The 19,699-nt window shown below is 41.2% G+C and overlaps 1 protein-coding gene across 2 annotated transcripts in view; it reads right to left on the minus strand.

Moving 5' to 3' along the window:
* The window catches only part of MCCC2 (methylcrotonoyl-CoA carboxylase 2), a 66,640-nt gene that overhangs the window by 11,514 nt on the left and 35,427 nt on the right, over positions 1 to 19,699 (minus strand). For both annotated transcript variants that reach the window (XM_032404248.1, XM_032404249.1), the window contains exons 7-11: positions 18,636 to 18,749; positions 12,371 to 12,435; positions 6,929 to 7,028; positions 6,722 to 6,817; positions 2,636 to 2,708 (exon numbers count right to left, since the gene is read on the minus strand). In XM_032404248.1, coding sequence (XP_032260139.1) covers positions 2,636 to 2,708; positions 6,722 to 6,817; positions 6,929 to 7,028; positions 12,371 to 12,435; positions 18,636 to 18,749 — 448 coding nt within the window. The remainder of the gene's footprint in view (positions 1 to 2,635; positions 2,709 to 6,721; positions 6,818 to 6,928; positions 7,029 to 12,370; positions 12,436 to 18,635; positions 18,750 to 19,699) is intronic.

Below are 19,699 nucleotides of genomic sequence, written 5' to 3' on the forward strand. Positions count from 1 at the left end.
GTAAGGGAGAAGGAAGGGAGAAGGAAAAGGAGGATAACAGTATGTGAGGGAGACACCTGAGGTGACTTCAGGAGGTTTTTGTAAACCTGAAAAACTTGGCTAGAGAAAGCTTCCCAAGAGTGAACTTCAACAAGCCTACTTAAGACTCTAAATAGGTGTCAAAGACTTGGAACCCAAGAGTCAACAAACTGCTTGTTGAAGTGGGTCAAAGAAAGCACGCGACCAAAGTGCCCAGAACCAGGCTCTGTCTTCAAGCTCAAGATGCACAGGCCGTGGCGGAGACATCTCTGGTTCTGTGACATAAAGCAGGTACTTGAAAAATTGTTGAAGAAAAATTAATGGATAAGAGAGAATGTCCACCCACGGATACACCAGAACACTGAACGGTTAAAAATTTGTTTTCGTTCTTTACTCTGGCTTTGTCTTGGTTTTCTTGGTCTTTCAGTCCTAAAACCCCGGCCCAAAGCCTATGCTGTCCATCTTAAATGGCACTACCACTTGCGGAGGCAATGCCGAGGGGTAACCTTCCCCAAAGGTCTAGCAATCCACTCAGGAGTTCAGCCTCACCCCACAAAAACAGCGAGGAATCCTGCACATCTCTCGGCAGTGTGGTACTGCCCCTAAGGTATAGCGCCCCGTGAGCTATTTAGACTTTCACCCTTAGCCTGGCCTGGGATCTCCAGGCACAGGACCTGCTAAGTAGGGCACATGCCCCACCGTATTAGGGACACAGAGGAAGTGTCTTCACCAAATTCCTTCGGGCCAAACAGGAAAGCAAAATGTCCAAGAAACTACTAGGGCCTATATAAGGCAAGTACAGAGGCAGGAGGAAACTCTTCAGAGCTGCCAGAGACACCTGATCCTCAGAAAAATCTGTCCTTCTCCCACCCCCGCCAATACTTCCTCATCTCACCACTCCCCATGCCCCTCTTCTTCTTCTCACACCCCTTCTCTTTCCCCAATCTTATTTGAATTCCAGTACAGTCAAGAAGAGATAGAGGAACTACATATATCCTTAGTATTCTAGGGGACAAAGGTACCACAAGTCTTTCAGCAAGTAAGGGGCAAATTCTTAAAAACAGATGACCAAGACAGCCCATCTATCTTTGGGGAGAGAAGGAGAAACAGCTCTGACCTGTTTCAAACTGCTGCACAAGAGGTTACATCCTGAACTATTTGGTCACAAATCCTAAATATATATCAAACAAAAAGCTCTTAATCACTTAAACACCTCAATACAAAAGCATAAATTCCATTCCCACTATGAACCCTTTTGTTGCTCATAAATCAAACCAGGAGAAAAGTGTTGTGATTTATCCTTAAGCCTCAACGTATATTTGCAATTTGGATTTTTGTAGTGAGTTATATCTTTTTTTCCTCTGATATGTTGTCTCCAGGTTACTTACTACATTTTCTAGTTTTCATAAGACCAAAAAAAATTCACAGAATTACTTCTGTCATTTGTCCAAGATAGATTATTATGGGTCTAGCATCTATGTTTCAAATACTTTTCTTCAAAAGCCTACAAACTCAACATTTCAGATGAACGGATGAACTTTTATAAACAGCCTTATTTTGTTTTTTTCAGATTTGGTTTTCTGTCCTGTAGTCTCAATCTAGTGTTTGCATGATTCAATGTTAGACCTACACAGAGGCTATGAGAAGGTGTAACTTACTTAATGTCCTTCTAGGAAGCTCAACATCATATAAAACCTGCTAGTAGAATTAAAGACTAAAGAACCAAGAAAACAGTGCTGAAATTTTCAAAATTATTACAAATTATCCAGAGAAACAAAAAGAACTACAAATATTTCTGCTAACTTTGCTTTGATAAGAAGCTTTTTTTTTTTAAGAGAAGGGGAGAGAAGTGGGGTGAGGGGCAGATAGAGAGGGAGGGAGAGAATCTTAAGCAGGCTCCATGCCCAGTGCAGAGCCTGACGTGGGGCTCGATCCCCCAACCCTGAGATCATGACCTGAGCCAAAATCAAGAGTTGGATGCTGAACCGACTGAGCCACCCAGGTGCCCCAATAAGAAGTTTTTTATACAGTGAAGACCACCAAGCCTTGGACAAGGTCCTATCCAATAGCATCTAGCTGTCGTCATCGTAAACTCAGGACCTATGAAGCTACTCAGCTACACATGACCTTCACAAAACAACTCCTTTTGAACACAGACCCACATACTTGTACCACTCTAAATAACAAAGCTCACGCCAAGTACGTCAATACCTTGAGACAAGAGATCACTTATTTTCAAAGCAATAGAAAATGTTCAAGGGTGCCTCACTGGCTCAGTCGGGAGAACATAGGACTCTTGATCTCAGGGTGGTGAGGTCAAGCCCAACATCAGGTGTAGAGATTACTAAAAAATAAAATCTTTAAGGGGCGCCTGGGTGGCTCAGTCATTAAACATCTGCCTTCGGCTCAGGTCATGATCCCAGGGTCCTGGGATTGAGCCCCGCATCGGGCTCCCTGCTCAGCGGGAAGCCTGCTTCTCCCTCTCCCACTCCCTCTGCTTGTGTTCCCTCTCTCGCTGTGTCTCTCTCTGTCAAATAAATAAATAAAATCTTTAAATAAAAGAAAATCTTAAAAAAAAAAGAAAAATGTTCATATTTTTAATTCTTTGCCTTTTTACCTGTAACTAATGTGTCTCCATATAAGGCTTTGAACTCGTTGAATCTGCTTCCATCCACGATTCTAGCAATGACCTAAGAAGACAAATAACAATGCCCCAGGGAGATTATATTACAAAAGAATTTTTACATTAAAGTTATTCATAAGGAAAACAAGTTCAGCGTTAACTTGTCACTTTCACAGAATTTCACCCTACAGAGTGAGCCTTCTCAGCAGAATTCCACTTTGTATGCAGGGGGAAGGCCCTGACGTCACTCTGGACCCCGGTTTTATACCACACTGTAAGAGCCACAGCACCACGGTACAGACCAGAAAAGCAGAGAGACTGTGAGGACTGGAAGCTGGACTCAGAGCTTCAGGAGCTGCTCAAAATTATTGGCAAAGGGTCAGGGATTCAATCACAAAGCATGATATAGGCTCAGAGTCAGGAGACTTAGCCTCCCAACAAAGGGATCGCACAGGATTTGCGTGTCCTGGATAAAGTCTCAGTTCTCACTTTTGCAAAGTTGGGACAAAGTTGTGAGTATGTGATGAACCTAAAAAAATAATGCTGAGATGAAGACCCAGCTATGACTCCCAGGTCTACTGCTGAGAAACTAGAGTCATAAGCTGGTTACCTAAAATCCTAAGCCTCAGTTTTTTCATCTGATTAAAAAAAAAAAAGATAAGGAGAACCCTCTTGCACCACTGATGGAAATGCAAACTGGTGCAGCCACTCTGGAAAACAGTATGGAGCTTACTCAAAAAGTTAAAAAAAAATGAACTACCCTACAACCCAGCAATTGCACTACTAGGTATTTACCCCAAGGATACAAAAACATTGATTCAGAGGGATACATGCACCCTGATGTTTATAGCAGCATTATCTACAGTAGCCAAACTATGGAGGGAGCCCAAATGTCCATCGACTGATGAATGGATAAAGATGTGATACACACACACACACACACACACACACACACACACACACACAGGAATATTACTCAGCCATCAAAAATAATGAAATATTGCCATTTGCCACAACGTGGATGGAGCTAGAGTGTATTATGCTAAGTGAATTAGTCAGAGAAAGACAAATGTCATATGACTTCACTTAAATGAGGAATTTAAGAAACAAAACAGATGAACATAGGGGGAGGGGAAAAAAGAGAGGGAAACAAACCATAAGAGACTCTTAACAACAGAGAGAACAAACTGAGGGTTGATGGAGGGAGATGGGTGGGGGGATGGACCAGATGGGTGATGGGGATTAAGGAGGGCATTTGTGATGAGCACTGGGTATTGTAGGGAAGTGATGAAACATTGGATTCTACACCTGAAACTAATATTGCACTGTGTGTTAACTAGCTGGAATTTAAATCAAAACCTAAAAAGTTAAAAACAAAAAAAAAAGATAATACTTAAAAAGTGCTAACTAAAGCACACTGCCTAGCCCTCACTGAAAAGTAGCTATTATTATTAAGACTTCAATAAAGGTTCCTTGATTCTGAATCTGATCCCACATATATATACATATTTAATCTAAAAGAAGTAATTACTAAATAGTTTATCCTTGGGACTCATCATATACATCAAGACTATTTCAAAGAGTTCCAAACATATTCCAAATTTCTTCAGAAACTGTTTTAGATGATACACACCATTCTTCTTTCTAGTCCAAACTTCCTTTTTCCTGTTTACCACATCAAAGCCTTGTTTTGTAACATGCAAAGGCTGAAAAATGAGTGAATGCTTCCCAGTATCATTCCTTCCAAAAAGTAAGAGCATACTTGGAATTATTTTTCACTTTCCTAAAAGGTCCGATAATGTAATGGGAATATAAGTTATCTGTTCTAAATGCTATGTAGCTCCAAAACTGTACCTTCTAAAACACAATCAACATACAACCACCACCATTCTTTCACACAAAAATAAAGCCCCTCAAAGAGCACAGCAAACTAGGGCCACTTAGTATGAAGCTATCTCCTATTTGCTTTACGACGACCACCACCCAGCCACATAAGACATATTAACTCATCTTCACAAAGACTCACACTTCAGGAAGCAGACATATCATTTGGTACTATGGCTATTTCTAGAAGTGGAAAGCGATACTCAGAGAGGTCCAATCCAGTACCACTGACGAGGGAAACAAGGACTACAAGCCAGATTTTCCAATGAACATTCCGGTGCTGTCCCCCAGCTCCATATACTAGTAAGACCTCCATATAAGACTTACTTGAAATTATAGAAAAGCATAATACATGATCATCACAATGATGAATCTGAATCAGCAAAAGGTAGAAAGTCCAGGAAACTATTTAAGAAGGTAAAAGTCTATCTTTATAAAAAGACCTCCATTTAAATGAAATGGAACTATCATGAAGGCATGGATGTGCATCTGCTTCACTCATTTCTGTACCCTTGGTGCCTCAAACAGCATCTTCAGAGAGCAAGCATTCAATAAACACTGTTGAATAGATGAAAAAAAGTGGTTATGTTTAACAGGATGAATTCTTAGCCATCTAGAACACTTGGCTATCCACAACTCATTTCTCAAGCATATCAGATTGTTAAGTATCAAATTTTATATGCCTGTAATTAATGAAAAAGGCAAGCTAAAATCCTAATTCTATAACTTACAGTTAACCAAGTCACCTTGCTAAAGTGAAATACCAGTTGGAGTTCCATAAAAATCCAGAATGTTAAGACCCTCCAATATAGGGTATTGCCTCAATAAATAACTGTGCACATCCACAGGTGGGATAGTACATTCATCAATTCATTCAAAAAAATATTTACTGAGGGACACTGGGTTAAGCCTTCAGCTCAGGTCACGATCCCAGAGTCCTGGGATTGAGTTCCGCATTGGGCTCCTTGCTCAGCGGGGAGCCTGCTTCTCCCTCTGCCTGCTGCTCCCCCCACCTGTGCGTGCATGCTCTCTCTGACAAATAAATAAAATCTTTAAAATATATATATATATATTTACTGAGTGCCTACCATGTCACCAGGTATTATTATAGCAAATAGGACCTAGCCATGGAAATGGTTTCAAGAAGAACTTATAAATATTGGAGAAATGTTTATAATTTAAACTGGAGAATTTAAAAATATACATGTGTATGTTTGCATGTACAGACGATCACAGCTACATAAAAATGTATATATATATATATACAAATTACATTAAGCTGAAACACCAAAATATTCACTGCTTTCTCTGGATGGTAGAATTATAAGCAATCTTCTGTTTTTCTGCATTTTCTACAATTTTTCACAATTAGCACACAATAGTTTTATAGTCAAAAGGAAAACTAACAAATATGAAGGCAGAGAAACTGACAGTAAGGTTATTTCTTAATTTAAAAAGTATTCTGTCATATATGGATAGTGAACAAAATAAGCCTACATGCTATATGCAAGCACTAAAAATTATCAATCGAGACCAAAGAAGACCATGTCAGCAATCTGTAACCATAGCAACAGCTTCGAATGTAATCAAAAGTCTAATCTCTGCTAAGGTCATATTGATCTAAAAGGGTATGTTTTTCCTTTCACAACCTGACATTTCCTCCACTTCCCAAAATAAGAGCACTAAAAAGAAATAGATGAAATTTATGAAGCTGCCTACATCATTCCTAACGTCCACAGATATAGGCAGTCCTATTTATGAACAAAGCAAGCTTCATCATTGTGCAATGAAAACTTTCCAACCATTAAGAGGTTTTTATCCCCCTCGCCCTTCTAGTAAGAGATCTTTCCCTTTTATGTCACACCCTACTGAAATCCACAAGAGGCTCTACGCAGGAAGGTATCTGAACAGATTTCACCTTAAAAATGGATACAATCTTAACTCTAGGAAACAAACTGAGATTGCTGGATGGGAGGGGGGTGGGGGGATGGGGTAACTAGGTGATGGGCATTAAGGAGGGCACGTGATGTAATGAGCGCTGAGTATTATATAAGACTGATGAATCACTGACCACTACCTCTGAAACCAATAAATATTAATTAATTGAATTTAAATTTAAAAAATAAACTAAAAAATGGATACACATACAACGAGACTGACAGCATGGTTTATAGCTCGCAGCCCCACTCTACACACCTCTCGAATATCAAAGTGCCTCTTAAGGTTAGTACCAACTATTCCATACAATTCATCAGCAGGAAATAAAGGATCTTCAGAAGGTTCTACAGTAACCTGCAGAAATATAAAACAACCATATTAACCTATTTAAAGATATTATTCAAGGTTACATAAGCCAAAATGCTTTTGAAGAAAATAAAAGATGTAAGAACATAACCAACTCACATCCAATTTCTTCTGATAATTTAAATTCCTCACAATCATCCTAGTTAGGTGAAGGGCATGATGATCATCCAAAGCGTAGTAGTCGGATACTCCAGACTTTCTACAGAGTAAAGCACACTAAAATAATCAGAACAGGGAAAAGGAAAATAAATATCTTAAACCCTAAAGATCTTCTCTCATCTAAGGATGACATCATTCTTACTTCCAAAATACTTTAATCAATGTCATCCAACTTGATTCTCATAATGTCCCCAGCAGAACAGTATTATCCTTATTTTACAAACAGGAAAAACTGAGGTCTACCTATATTAAGTACCCTGCCCTAGGACCACCAGTATAAGTATCCACATGTTCTATTTCTCAATCTTGACCTTCTTCTACTGGACCAGAGAGCCTTGCTGATGAGGACTTCTATTTAATGCTCATCCCATGCACCTCAAACAAAACTGTATATGATAAAGTTCAACAACCGCAGATGTAGTCCATAACAACGAAGTGTCTGTAACTCACTGAGCTCCTAATGAAGATGCCAACTACTGCAGGGAGACTGCTGAGGCCCCAACCTTACAAAGTCACACCTTAAGAGTAAGCATGACGACCCTGTCCCTCAGATCAATGGGAAAAATTAGTATTGATAAAACAGAACTGCGATAAGGGCCACAGAAATTCCTGCTCAATCTCAAGTTCAATGTGAATGAAGCATGGGCTTGCTCTGTTTATTAGCTTTGTTCTGATTAGATGACTTTTTATCTCATATGTAGATATACTCATTCTAGAATATAGTATTTAAAAAAAACCGTGCCTGGGTGGTGCAGCTGGTTGAGCCTTGGACTCTTGGTTTCAGCTCAGGTCGTGATCGTGGGATTGAGCCCCGCAATGGGCTCCACGCTCAGCAGAGAGTCTGTTTAGGACTCTCTCTCCCTCTGCCCCTTCCCCCTTTGTGCGCGCATGCGCATGCATGCTCACTCTCTCTCTCTCTAAAATCAATCAATCAATCAATCAATAACTGTAGGGGTGCTTGACTGGCTCAGTCGGTGGAGCGTGGAACTCTTGATCTCAGGGTTGTAAGTTCGAGCCCCACGATGGGTGTAAAGATTGCTTAAAAATAAAAATTTTTTTAAAAATAAATAAATAAAATAACTATAAAGACAGACAAAAATATGTACCTGAAGAAAATAGAATTTTGGTTCATTTTATGAGTAAGGGCTAATCTGCTGCAATCTAAATTGTGATGTCTTGTCTAGGAAAATGCCAAACCCTTAGCAGGTATTTCTTAGAACTGGGTTCTCAGGGTGGTTTCAGGGCACTCTCCACCTCTGGATTGGCTATTTCTAAATGAGAATAGAGACCGTGTTTACTCCTTGCTATAGCCCCGCAACACTTCGCAAATGGTAGACCCTTCAGTTTTTTTTAACTTAATATGACATTTTATAACTAACCATATCTTTTAAATGCTTCATACATCATACCAGCTAGAACTGCTGACTTCTAGCTACACTGCAGTAATTCAGAAAGCAAAGAGAAGCAGAAGGAACTACTTCCAAATCAGTAAATATTTAAAATAAAATGCTTTCTTTTTTTTTTTTTTTAAAGATTTTATTTATTTATTTGACAGAGAGAGGCACAGCGAGAGAGGGAACACAAGCAGGGGGAGTGGGAGAGGGAGAAGCAGGCTTCCCGCCGAGCAGGGAGCCTGATGTGGGGCTTGATCCCAGGACCCTGAGATCATGACCTGAGCCGAAGGCAGATGCTTAATGACTGAGCCACCCAGGCGCCCCTAAAATGCTTTCTTTTAAAAACTGCCTAATATTTACCAAAACAGCAGGAAAGGGAAACCTTTGATGAGACACTGTATTATAGAAGACTTTGTGTCAAAGTAATTCCTCAGGATGGCTAATCAGAGAGGTTTAAGATATGTATTTACAAAGACCGAAGAAACCCAAAGCAATTTGTGACTAGTAAATTTTATCACACTGTTCCAAAAAAAAGCCATCACCACCTAATCACTGTCCCATGATTTTAAACAGGTTATTATGAATAATCATAACTAGTAGTAATAGGGCACTTACCAGGTACCAGACACTGTGCTATGAGGTGGGATCTATTCTTATCTTCACTTTACATGTGAAGACAAGAGGCTCAATGAAGTTAACTAGTTTGTCCTGTCCAGTCACAAGGGTGGTAAGTCAGGCAAACAGAAGATGAATTCTAGAACCTACACCCCTAACTTGGTATATACTGCCTACAGCTTTTATGGGCACCAGATAACTTTTTTTAAATAGTCAAAATTTTTTAAATTAATGCTCCTCAAATACTATCTTCATCTCCTTGTTAATCATCCACAAACAGTGGCAGCCCACTTTGTCCTGTACCCCACTCACCTTATTCTACCTGCGGCCGCCTCTCTCCAGGCTGACACACCCACGCCAGTCTCCCTGCCACGGTCAGTGCGATCAGAGAGGAACGCAGCGTGGCCACTCACACGCTTGTGCTCACCGTAAATAAACAAGTGTTCTGTTCCACACACACAGAAACTCAGGCTCGTGCTAAGCTTTTCTCCACCAACCTCAACACCACTCCCTTAACCACTCCTCCCTTCGCCTCTAGTTGGAAATCGGAAGCATGCTAGCATATTCATTTTGTAATTGTTTTTAGTTCTTTTCATTTCTCTTTTTACATAATGAGATTATTAATCCTTGAGGGCAGGAACCAGGCCTGAAATTGTTCTGTGTTACTCACAACACTTAGCGCCATCAATCTACCCACAATAAGCACTCAGTGAGAAAAGGAATGAAGGGAAAACTGGGGCAAATGTGGGTCCCTCACATAAGTTTTCTAAAGGCGCAGCAGTGTTTGACAGGAAAGTAGAAATGTTACACCTGTCTCTCCTTTCCTACCTACTAGACTGCTCCCATAGCCACCTGCCCCCCTGGGTATGAGGCCTGGCAGCACAAAGAGAGGTTTATGCACCTGCCAGGCCACAGAGCTCAGTGAGTAGATCGACTTGCCATCTATGCCTGGCTTCCCTGGGTATGGTCCAGGGCCCTCCTCTTTATCTACACTCACCTCGAGTTGAGCTAGCTCATCTATTCCCATCGTTTTAAATTCTAGTTCTATGCTGATGACTCCCCAACACTGATCTGGGCTGCAGACTCTTTACCAGTTAACTGCCTACTCAGCCAGTGTGCCTACTTGGATGTCTCAAGCACCTCTAACTTATCGGGTCCAAAAGGATCCCCCTGCCCCGTTCCCAGATCTCCTCCTCCTCCCATCTTCCCAGTCTCAGGAAGTCATACCTTTTCCACTCATCATCTTTGTCACCTCACTTTCCTAAACCCCTTGGATGAAATCCAAAAGCAAGTCCTTCAAACCTGTCTCTACAGCAGAGCTTGAACCTGGTCACTCCCTCTACCTGCACTACCACCAGAACCATCTAAGCCACCAGCATCTCTCACCTGCTGTTCCTGATAAAACCCCCTGACTGGACAGACTCAGGCCAACCCCCTAAATGTTCTGTTTAGCAGCCAGAGTGACTTTTTCTAATGAAATATTTGATAACAGCATCTCTCTCCTTAAAACTCTTCAATGGTTTCCTAACTGCTCTTAAAAAAAAAAAAAAGTCCACTCTTTAATGACCAGTTATGATAAACAACAACAATAAAAATAATGGCAGTTAATATTTACAGGTACTTATTTAAAGCAGGTACTGTTTCAAGCAATTTACACGTATCATCTCATTTCATTCTCACAAAACTCTAGGAGGTAGGCGGTCTTCTTACCCCTGAACTCTAACCTGAAATGACTGGACCAGTGACGTGATGGAGCCAGACAGAGCCAAGTGTGTACAACCTCTTCCTGCTTCCACACTCCCTGGTCCTGTTGGGACCCTGTCATCAGCCTCAGTGGGATACTTTACACCAGAAGCATTGGCAGATGCCACAAAGCCGGACTTTTCCCCTCCCCAGAGAACCAGCTGTTCTTGAGAGTTGAGCTAAGCTCCTCCATAGTCTGGCTGCCTCTGCATCTACTTTGTGTGGCTGAGTGGACTGCAGGAACCTGAAACCGCCTCCAGCCCGCTTGGGCAAGCGCAGGCGCCAGAGAGCAGCCACAGACTCACAAGCACATCCTCAGTCCCGATGGGACTTCCCCAACAAGCCCTGTGATCAACAGTCTCCTCTGCCTCCCAGCTCCTTCCTGTATGCCTTGCGTGCACTAGACCCACATGCATAAGACCCAGTGTGGAACTGAACGAAACGCCAATCTTTTGGTTTGAATTGACTAAACTAGCCTTAGCCTAGGAACCCCCAAGTGCTCCAATCATGGACCCTAAGAAAAAAATGTGCTCAGGCTCTGCCTCTGTCTGCACTCTGCCTTGAGCTCCCAGCGTGGCCCCTCAAGGCATGCCATGTACTTCCTCCAGGTTCTGTGAGTAATGAACTTGTCCATTTCAATTTCTCCTGTGGTCTGTTGTTGAACCACAGCTCGCCATCCAGCACTCTGTGCTCCACTTAACAAATACTAATTTAACAATGTCATGGGGCGCCTGGATGGCTCAGTCGGTAAAACATCTGACTTCTTGATTTCAGCTCAGGTCATGATCTCAGGGTTGTGAGATCGAGCCCTGAGTCAGGCTCCATGCTGAGCGTGCAGCCTGCTTGGGATTCTCTCTCTCTCCCTCTGCCCCTCCCCACTCGTGCGCTCTCTCTCTCTCTCTAAAAATAAAATCTTTAAAAAAAAAAAACCCGGGGCGCCTGGGTGGCTCAGATGGTTAAGCATCTGCCTTCGGCTCAGGTCATGATCCCAGGGTCCTGGGATCGAGCCCCGCATCGGGCTCCCTGCTTGGCGAGGAGCCTGCTTCTCCCTCACCTGCCTACTGTTCCCCCAGCTTGTGCTGTCTTGCTCTCTCTGTCAAATAAATAAATAAAAATCTTAAAAAAAAAAATTTAAAAAATTTAAAAAATTTAAAAAAAAACCCACAAAGTCATAACACCTGCACACCAGTGGGTTGGATCAACCTATATGCTCTCCCTATACTTCTTTACAGGCCTTATCACACATACACATTAAATCATTTTTTGGTAATAACTTATCACCCATCTCCCTGACTAGAATGTTACGCTCCTTGAGGTCAAAGACAATGTCTATCTCATAATCTTCAATACCTATAACAGTGTCTGCCACACAACAGGTGCTGGACGGATGTTTGTTAAAGAAATGAGAAACCTGTTCTCCAGTCTATCTAGGCAATAACGAACAAGCTGACGTTCTAGCTTAGGAATGCAACCCTACAGTTCAAAGAACTGAACCCTGAAACAGCAGCTCAAGAACAGATCAACTGTGGTTGGATCTGGCAAGTTTAACTCTTAGAAAAAATAATTAAATTTTCTCTTCAACAGACAGACAACAATGAATCCTGGAAAGCAACAAGTGCTTCTGTCTCACCTGCAATGCAGATCAGCACCGCCAAGATCCTCGGCCAACACTTCCTCTCCAGTGGCGGCTTTCACCTACAGCAAGGAGGAAAGTCGGTGGTGAGTTCTGCCCATCAGAGAAATAAAAATGCTTACCTAACATGCATGTCTTCTAACCCGACTATGCCTACCACTCTTTCTTCCACACAGCTAAAGATTTTTGGTTTTTTTCTTTCTTTTTTTTTTTTGTAAAGATTTTATTTATTTATTTGAGAGAGAGAGAGAGAGAATGAGAGACAGAGAGCATGACAGGAAGGAGGGTCAGAGGGAGAAGCAGACTCCCCGCTGAGCAGGGAGCCCGATATGGGACTCGATCCCGGGACTCCAGGATCATGACCTGAGCCGAAGGCAGTCGCTTAACCAACTGAGCCACCCAGGTGCCCCTCTTTCTTTTTTTTTTTTTTTTCATTTTTTAAGTAGACCTCACACCCAGCATGGAGCCCAGTGCAGGGCTCGAACTCAAGACCCTGAGATCAAGACCTGAGCTGAGATCAAGAGTCGGACACTTAACCAACTGAGACACCCAATCGCCCCAAGATTGTTTTCTTATTCCACCCATCCAGCAAACCTAGAAAAAACTGTCTCTGGTTTACAGATGAAAAATCTGAACCCAAAGCCACTAAGGAATTTCCCCACAGTCCCTGAGCAAGTGATGGAACCTGAGTTGAATTGAGGTATTTCTGGTCTGCAAGCCCGCTCTCCTTCTCCTACCTTCTGCACAGTAAAGCATTTGTGTCTGTGTATATGCTGTTCCCACTGCCTGGGCTCCCTGCTCTCTGTCACCCACCTGGGGAATCCCTCCTGATCCTTTAGGCCCCATCTGCTCTATGTGGTTTTCCCTGACCTGCGCAGGCCCTTTCGTCATTAATGACACTCTAGAGCAATACTAGAACAACACCTGCTCATCTGTGGTCCAAGAATACTCCTTGTACACCTCCAACAGGGCACCTGCCAGACTGCGCATGTCAGTGATCTGCAGGTGTCTGTCTCTCTTGTCTCTATACTGGGAGGGCTTGATGGCAGCAACTGTGATGTATTCGTCTTTGAACGCTCAGTAAATTTAATGAATTAATGCCTTTTGTGGCCTATCCTGAAAAACTGCAGTAACTATCACAAACTCTTAAAAGTGCAATACCTTCAAGAGGCCAAAAAAAATCTCTAAGATTACCCACATCTAAGATTCAGCCAAATATGACCAAAAAGAAAGAAACCTCAAGTAATAAACTAAGAATGACTTAACTATTGCCTGAGAAATTCTAATAAGAAAACAGAAAAATCATTTAGTGCCAAATGTCAAACTGACCCCTTAGGAATTGCTAACTGATTCCTACTTCTTTGGGTTGACTGATTTCTTTTTCTTCAAATAGGAAAAACTGTTATTAGAGCAATGAACATTTATCTAAATTGCAGCATAGAAAGGACTTATTATTCACTACATCAAAAGTTGTCTTAAACAAAATATTACTGCACAGAGAAAAGTAATTAAAATTTTCACTTCCAATTTTTCCACCCACAGAACTAAGTTCTCTTCTTCCCAAAATATTCAATGTAAAATAGCATTCAGCCCAGACAATAACTAATTATAAGAGGTGTCTGGATATTTAAAGTTGTAAAAAGGAATAAACAACCGATATACTCTGTTTATTTCCAGGGATCTGACTAATACCAACTGATAAAATAAGGGTTCGTCATTGGTTAATATTTAGTGAACACCCACAACATGGCTGATACTTTGACATGTGCAAGGATGATAAAAATTAAAAACAGCTCATTCTACTAAATATCAAGCTCAGAAGACAGAAGAACAAAAAGCTCCTTCAAAAACTTGTCTTACTATTAGGCATTCTTCCAACCACTTTAAGCAACTGAAAGCTGTAGCAACTCAACTGCACATTATGCATGGAATCTTTTTTCAATTTTCAGTAAAACAAGGGTCAAAATTTAGAACCCTCAAGCAGATGAGACTGCTGCTGCTTCCTTTTTTTTTTTTAAGCTGTAAATATGGTCTTTCAGTGGTAGACAACAGAGCAGAGTTCAGTTCTCTAACAGGACTGCCGACTTCAGCTGCTAAATTGCTCCTAGCTGAGGTACAAGGTAAATCCGCACCAATGACTGGACATTTTGCAACTGCACCCTTCAGACAAGCTCTTCTCTTGGAAACAGCTAGTGTTATGTCAGTATTATGATTCTGCCTACAGTCCCAAAAAGGTGTTTTCAAATTTTAGTCCTATCTTCACTCATTCTTTAAGGAAAAACACCTACAAACTACTGAAAGTTTGTACCCTTCACTTGACAAAGGTAAATTCTAAATGAATTCTCCTCTCATTTACCAATGATAAGTATCACTTATAGCTAGAAATAAGTGTCAAAGAATAATTGACAACACAGGCCTTTTGAATAATGCCTTCAGACTTTCAGGGCATTTAAAACGGCGGCTCTTCAGGCTTACCTGATCTTCAATAAAATTTATTAAAAATAAACACAATCATTTGCAAAATACACATATTTCACATCAAAGCAAGAATAAGCTCTTTTTAACGTACTCTTTTTAATAAATTCGTGTTATTATTCCAAAACCAAAGATGATTTTTTTGACAGACTTTTGAAGCAACAACCTTACTTTTTGAGATAGAATTCACTACCATAAAATTCACATTTAAAGAATATAATTCAGTGTTTTTCAGTATATTCACATGGTTGTGGAACCATCAACACCACCTAATTCCAGAAGTTTCATCACTCCCAAAAGGAAGCCCATACTCATTACAGTCACTCCCCATTCTACCTTCCTCTTGGTCCCGGGCAACCACTAATCTCCTTGCTGCCTCTAGGAATTTGTTTATTCTAAATATTTCATAGAGGCAGAATTATACAGTATTTTTCCTTTTGTGTCAAATTTTTCCTTTTGTGACATAATGTTTTCAAGTTCCATCCATGTTGTAGCATGTGTCAGAACTTCATTCTTTTTCATGGCTGAATCATATTCCATTGGATGTATATTATAGTTTTATAGTATTGTTGACATTCTCCTTACCTAGATAATATTCTTAGATTTCACTTAAGTAAGGGGATATTTTGTTGTAAGATGTAGTCATTACCTGTGTCTTCCCCTACGCTCTCTTTATCCCTCTGGAGCCTGGGCCCAGATTGTGACACACGCATAGCAGAGTGAAGGCTGCACTACTGAACATCACTGGAATGGAGCCGAGCAAAGAGGAGATGGGAAGAGCCTGCATTACATAATCCACTCCTCAGTCCTGCAACACAGGCAGCTCACCAGTGAGGGTGCACAAGGTCCCACTCTCAGAACGGCCCTGTGCTTGGAGTTTGATGCTCAGTGGTTACCCTACTGAAATTCTCATCTTATCTTTGAATATGTGTTCTGCAAATGAAGTCTGATGGGACAATGTGTGTTGGGGTTCAGAGCCTCAGCTCTTAGCTGGTCTGCCTCCCACCATCTTTCTGGAAAGGGTTCTTGGCTCCCTGCTTCCCTGCTAACTGGTACATAGGCCCTGGGCTCTGCCCTATTTGCTCCTCCCCACTCCTGCCTAGGGACTATAACACCTGTCCCCACTGGGGACCTGGCATGGGCAAAGGGAAGATCAGGGCTCAGGCATGCACCCCCTGGTGTCTCAGGGTGGAGCACAGCAGCACCGTCACTATGCTGGGCTGGCGGTGCTGAGGTGTATTCTCCAGCAGATGACGCAGTGGAGGGGAGGTGGTGCTAAAGGATTGCTTTTCGCCCCTCACCCATCCGGATACCAAGCACATCCTGGCATGGAGGCTGCATACCCCTGGGGGGTCATAGGTCCACCAGGAGTTGAACAGTGGGCCCACTGGAAGCACAGATGCCTGAGAAGGGGAGTATTCTATGCTTGAAGGAACATGCCCTTAAATATTTAGCAAATAAGAAACACCAAGACAGTTTAAGGTACCACAGAAGGAAAAGGTTTTATATTTTAGTACCTTTAACAGTACTTGTTCCTCCTTTTTGAACAAGGGGTCTCGTATCTTCAGTTTGCACTGGGGCCTGCAATTATGTAGCTAGCCCTACCAGTGATTCGTAACAATGCTAGGATTAGAAATTTAGAGCACCTCTCATAAATATTCTAACTTGTTCCTTTTTTTTTTTTAACTTAACCTTTTTGAAAAGGTAATGTTTTCACGAGACTCACAAAGTCAAAGGTCTCAAAATGTTTATGTTCAGCACACACATACACACACACACACAAAAGTCAAAGGTCTCTCTCTTGCCCTGTTTCATCTCCTCTGCATTAAAACTATGTTTGCTGTACCTTTTCCAGAGTTTCTTTATGCATATACAAGCTTACAAATGTATAATTTGCCCTGTCTTACAAAAAAGTTGACCTATTATGTGCAAGCACCTTGTTTATCAACTTCTAGAGACCCTGAGACAAACAAGAATGCAACTGAGGTAGAAGAAAAAATAAGTAGAAGTTTATTTCATCAGCCATTCAACAAATGATGCTGGGCCAACTACATATCACATACAAAACGATGTGGGATTCCTTCCTTAAATCCTACCCAAACTAACTCAAAATGGATTACGAACCTGTAAGTAAGAGCTCAAACTACAAAACTTAGAAGAAACCCAAGTATTAAATCTTCACGATCCTGCAACAGGCAAAACCTTCACAGATATGACACCAAAAGCACAGCAAAGAGAGAAAAAAAATGCATAAACTGACCTTTATCAAAATCAAACATTTCCATGCTTCAGAGGAAGACACCACCAAGAAAGTGAAGACAATCCATAGAAAGAAAATATTTGTATCCAGAACATACAAAGAAGTCTCACAACTCAATAAAGACAGAAAGCCCAATTTAAAAAGTGGGCAAAAGGATCTGAATAGAGATCTCTCCAAAGAAGATATACAAATGACCAACCAGCACATGGAAGATGCTCAGCATCATCAGCCATTAGGGAAATGCAAGTCAAAACCTGAATGAGGTACCATCCACTAGGATGGATATCATCATACAGACGCTCAATAACAACTGTCAGCAAGGAAATGGGAAAATCAGAACCCTCACACATAGCTGGCAGGAATGTAAAATATGCTGTGGGCAGTTTGGCAGGTCCTCAAAATGTGAAACTTAGCATTGCCATGTGACCCAGCAATTGTACTCACAGGTCTATAAACCTTATAAAGGTTTATGTAATATGGTTTAGTATACACACACACACACATATATAAACCTACATATAAGCCTTGTAAAGGTTTATATAAAAACTTGGATATGAAGGTGCATAGCAGCGTTATTCGTAATATCCAAACACTGGAAACAACCCAAATGACTATCAGCTGATAAATGGATAAACAAAATGCTGCCTATCCATACAATGAAATATTATTCCGCAAAAAAAAGAAATAAAGTGGTTTCTCAAAAAATTAAACACATAATTATCACATGATCTGGCAATTCTATGTCCGACCATATGCCCAAAAGAAATGAAAGCAGGGACTCAAACAGATATATTCATATACTCATATTAACAGCAGCATCATTCATAATAGCGCCAAACTGGAAGCAACTCAAAGGTCCATTGATGAATGAGTTAATAAACAAAATGTGATACGTACATGCAATGGAGTATTATTCAGCCTTTAAAAGGAAGTTCTGACATACGCAACAACATGGTGAATCCTGAGGACATCATCCTAAGTGAAATATGCCAATCACAAAAGGACAGATACTGTATGATTCCACTTATACAACGTACCTACAGTAGTCAGCTTCATAGAAAAAGGAGAATCATGATAGCCAGGAGCAGTGGAGGTCGGGGAGAACAGGAAGTTAATGTTTAATGGGTACAGATTTTCAGTTGGAGCAGATGAGGAAGTTCTGGAGATGGCTGGTGGTGACAGTTGCACAACAATGTGAATATATTTAATGCCACAGAACTACGCACTTAAAAATGGTTAGAATGGGGGCGCCTGGCTGGCTCAAGCACCTGACTCTCGGTTTCGGCTCAGGTCATGATCTCAGGGTGGTGAGATCAAGCCCCGCATCAGGCTCTGCACTCAGCTGGGAGTCCGCTTGAGGATTCTCTCCCTCTGCCTCTCCCCCTGCTCGTGCTCTAAAATAAATAAATAAATCTTTGAAAAAAATGGTTAGAAAGGTTTAAAAACTGGTTAGAATGATAAATTTTATATTATATACGTATATTTTACTTCAATCAATCAATCAATCAATCAAGTCTATGTTCTTACCAATGGGGGTCCTGCCAAGAAAATGGTACCCTGCTTGCGTACAATGATGTTTTCATCAGCCATTGCAGGCACGTAAGCACCACCTGCCGTACAGGAGCCCATGACCACCGCAATCTGGAATCCAAGCATATAAGACACCCATGAGGTGAGGTTCAGTTAGTTATAGTCTCTGGATCTACAGACCCATAAATGTCGCAGTACCAGAAGACATTACTAGCTGGTCCCTATGCTTCCTTTTAAAAATGGTCCTCTAGGGCGCCTGGGTGACTCAGTCATTAAGCGTCTGCCTTCAGCTCAGGTCATGATCTCAGGGTCCTGGGATCGAGTCCCGCATCGGGCTCCCTGCTCAGCTGGAAGCCTGCTTCTCCCTCTCCCGCTACCCCCGCTTGTGTTCCCTCTCTCGCTGTCAAATAAATAAAAAAAATCTTTAAAAAAAAAAAAGGTCCTCTAAGTGTTTGGAATTGTTCCTTAACTACTTCTATCAAAGCCTTTTGAAGGGCTTAGGTCACATTTTTACAAAAATTTATGGACATTCTCCCTGTTGGAGAGAAGACTGGCCATTTAGAACATTAGCCTGATCGACTAATGGAGAAGAAACTCCACAATCCACGCACAGGTCAGCAAAACTGTGTTGAAACTAATAATAAGTCTTTTCAACAATTGCCACTTACCTCGTGATGGGAATGCTGAAATAATTCTCCAAATGAGTGTTAATACTCGGTGTTACCCTGAATATGGTATGTTCTAAATATAAAACTAACGTTAGCATCGCAGTTGAAAATCGTGTTCAAAAGCAAGTTAACTGTGTGGAACCAGGGTGATGCATGTGTTTAGAGTCCACAGTGCTGTTTTCCCTACTTTTATATGTGTTTAAAATGTTCCATAATAAAGCTTTAAAAAAAAAAACAACACTCCTGCCTAGAGATTAGTAAGACACAGAGAATAATGAATATGGGTTTGGCTGATTACCCCTAGGTAGGAATAAATAATATCAGAGTAAAACAAGAAAAACATGTAACGGACATTTTCTTAAGTTACCACATGAAGGCACTTTTTGCTACTAA

This window comes from Phoca vitulina, unplaced genomic scaffold (genome assembly GCF_004348235.1).
Source record: "Phoca vitulina isolate PV1807 unplaced genomic scaffold, GSC_HSeal_1.0 scaffold6, whole genome shotgun sequence".
Lineage (NCBI taxonomy): Eukaryota > Metazoa > Chordata > Mammalia > Carnivora > Phocidae > Phoca > Phoca vitulina.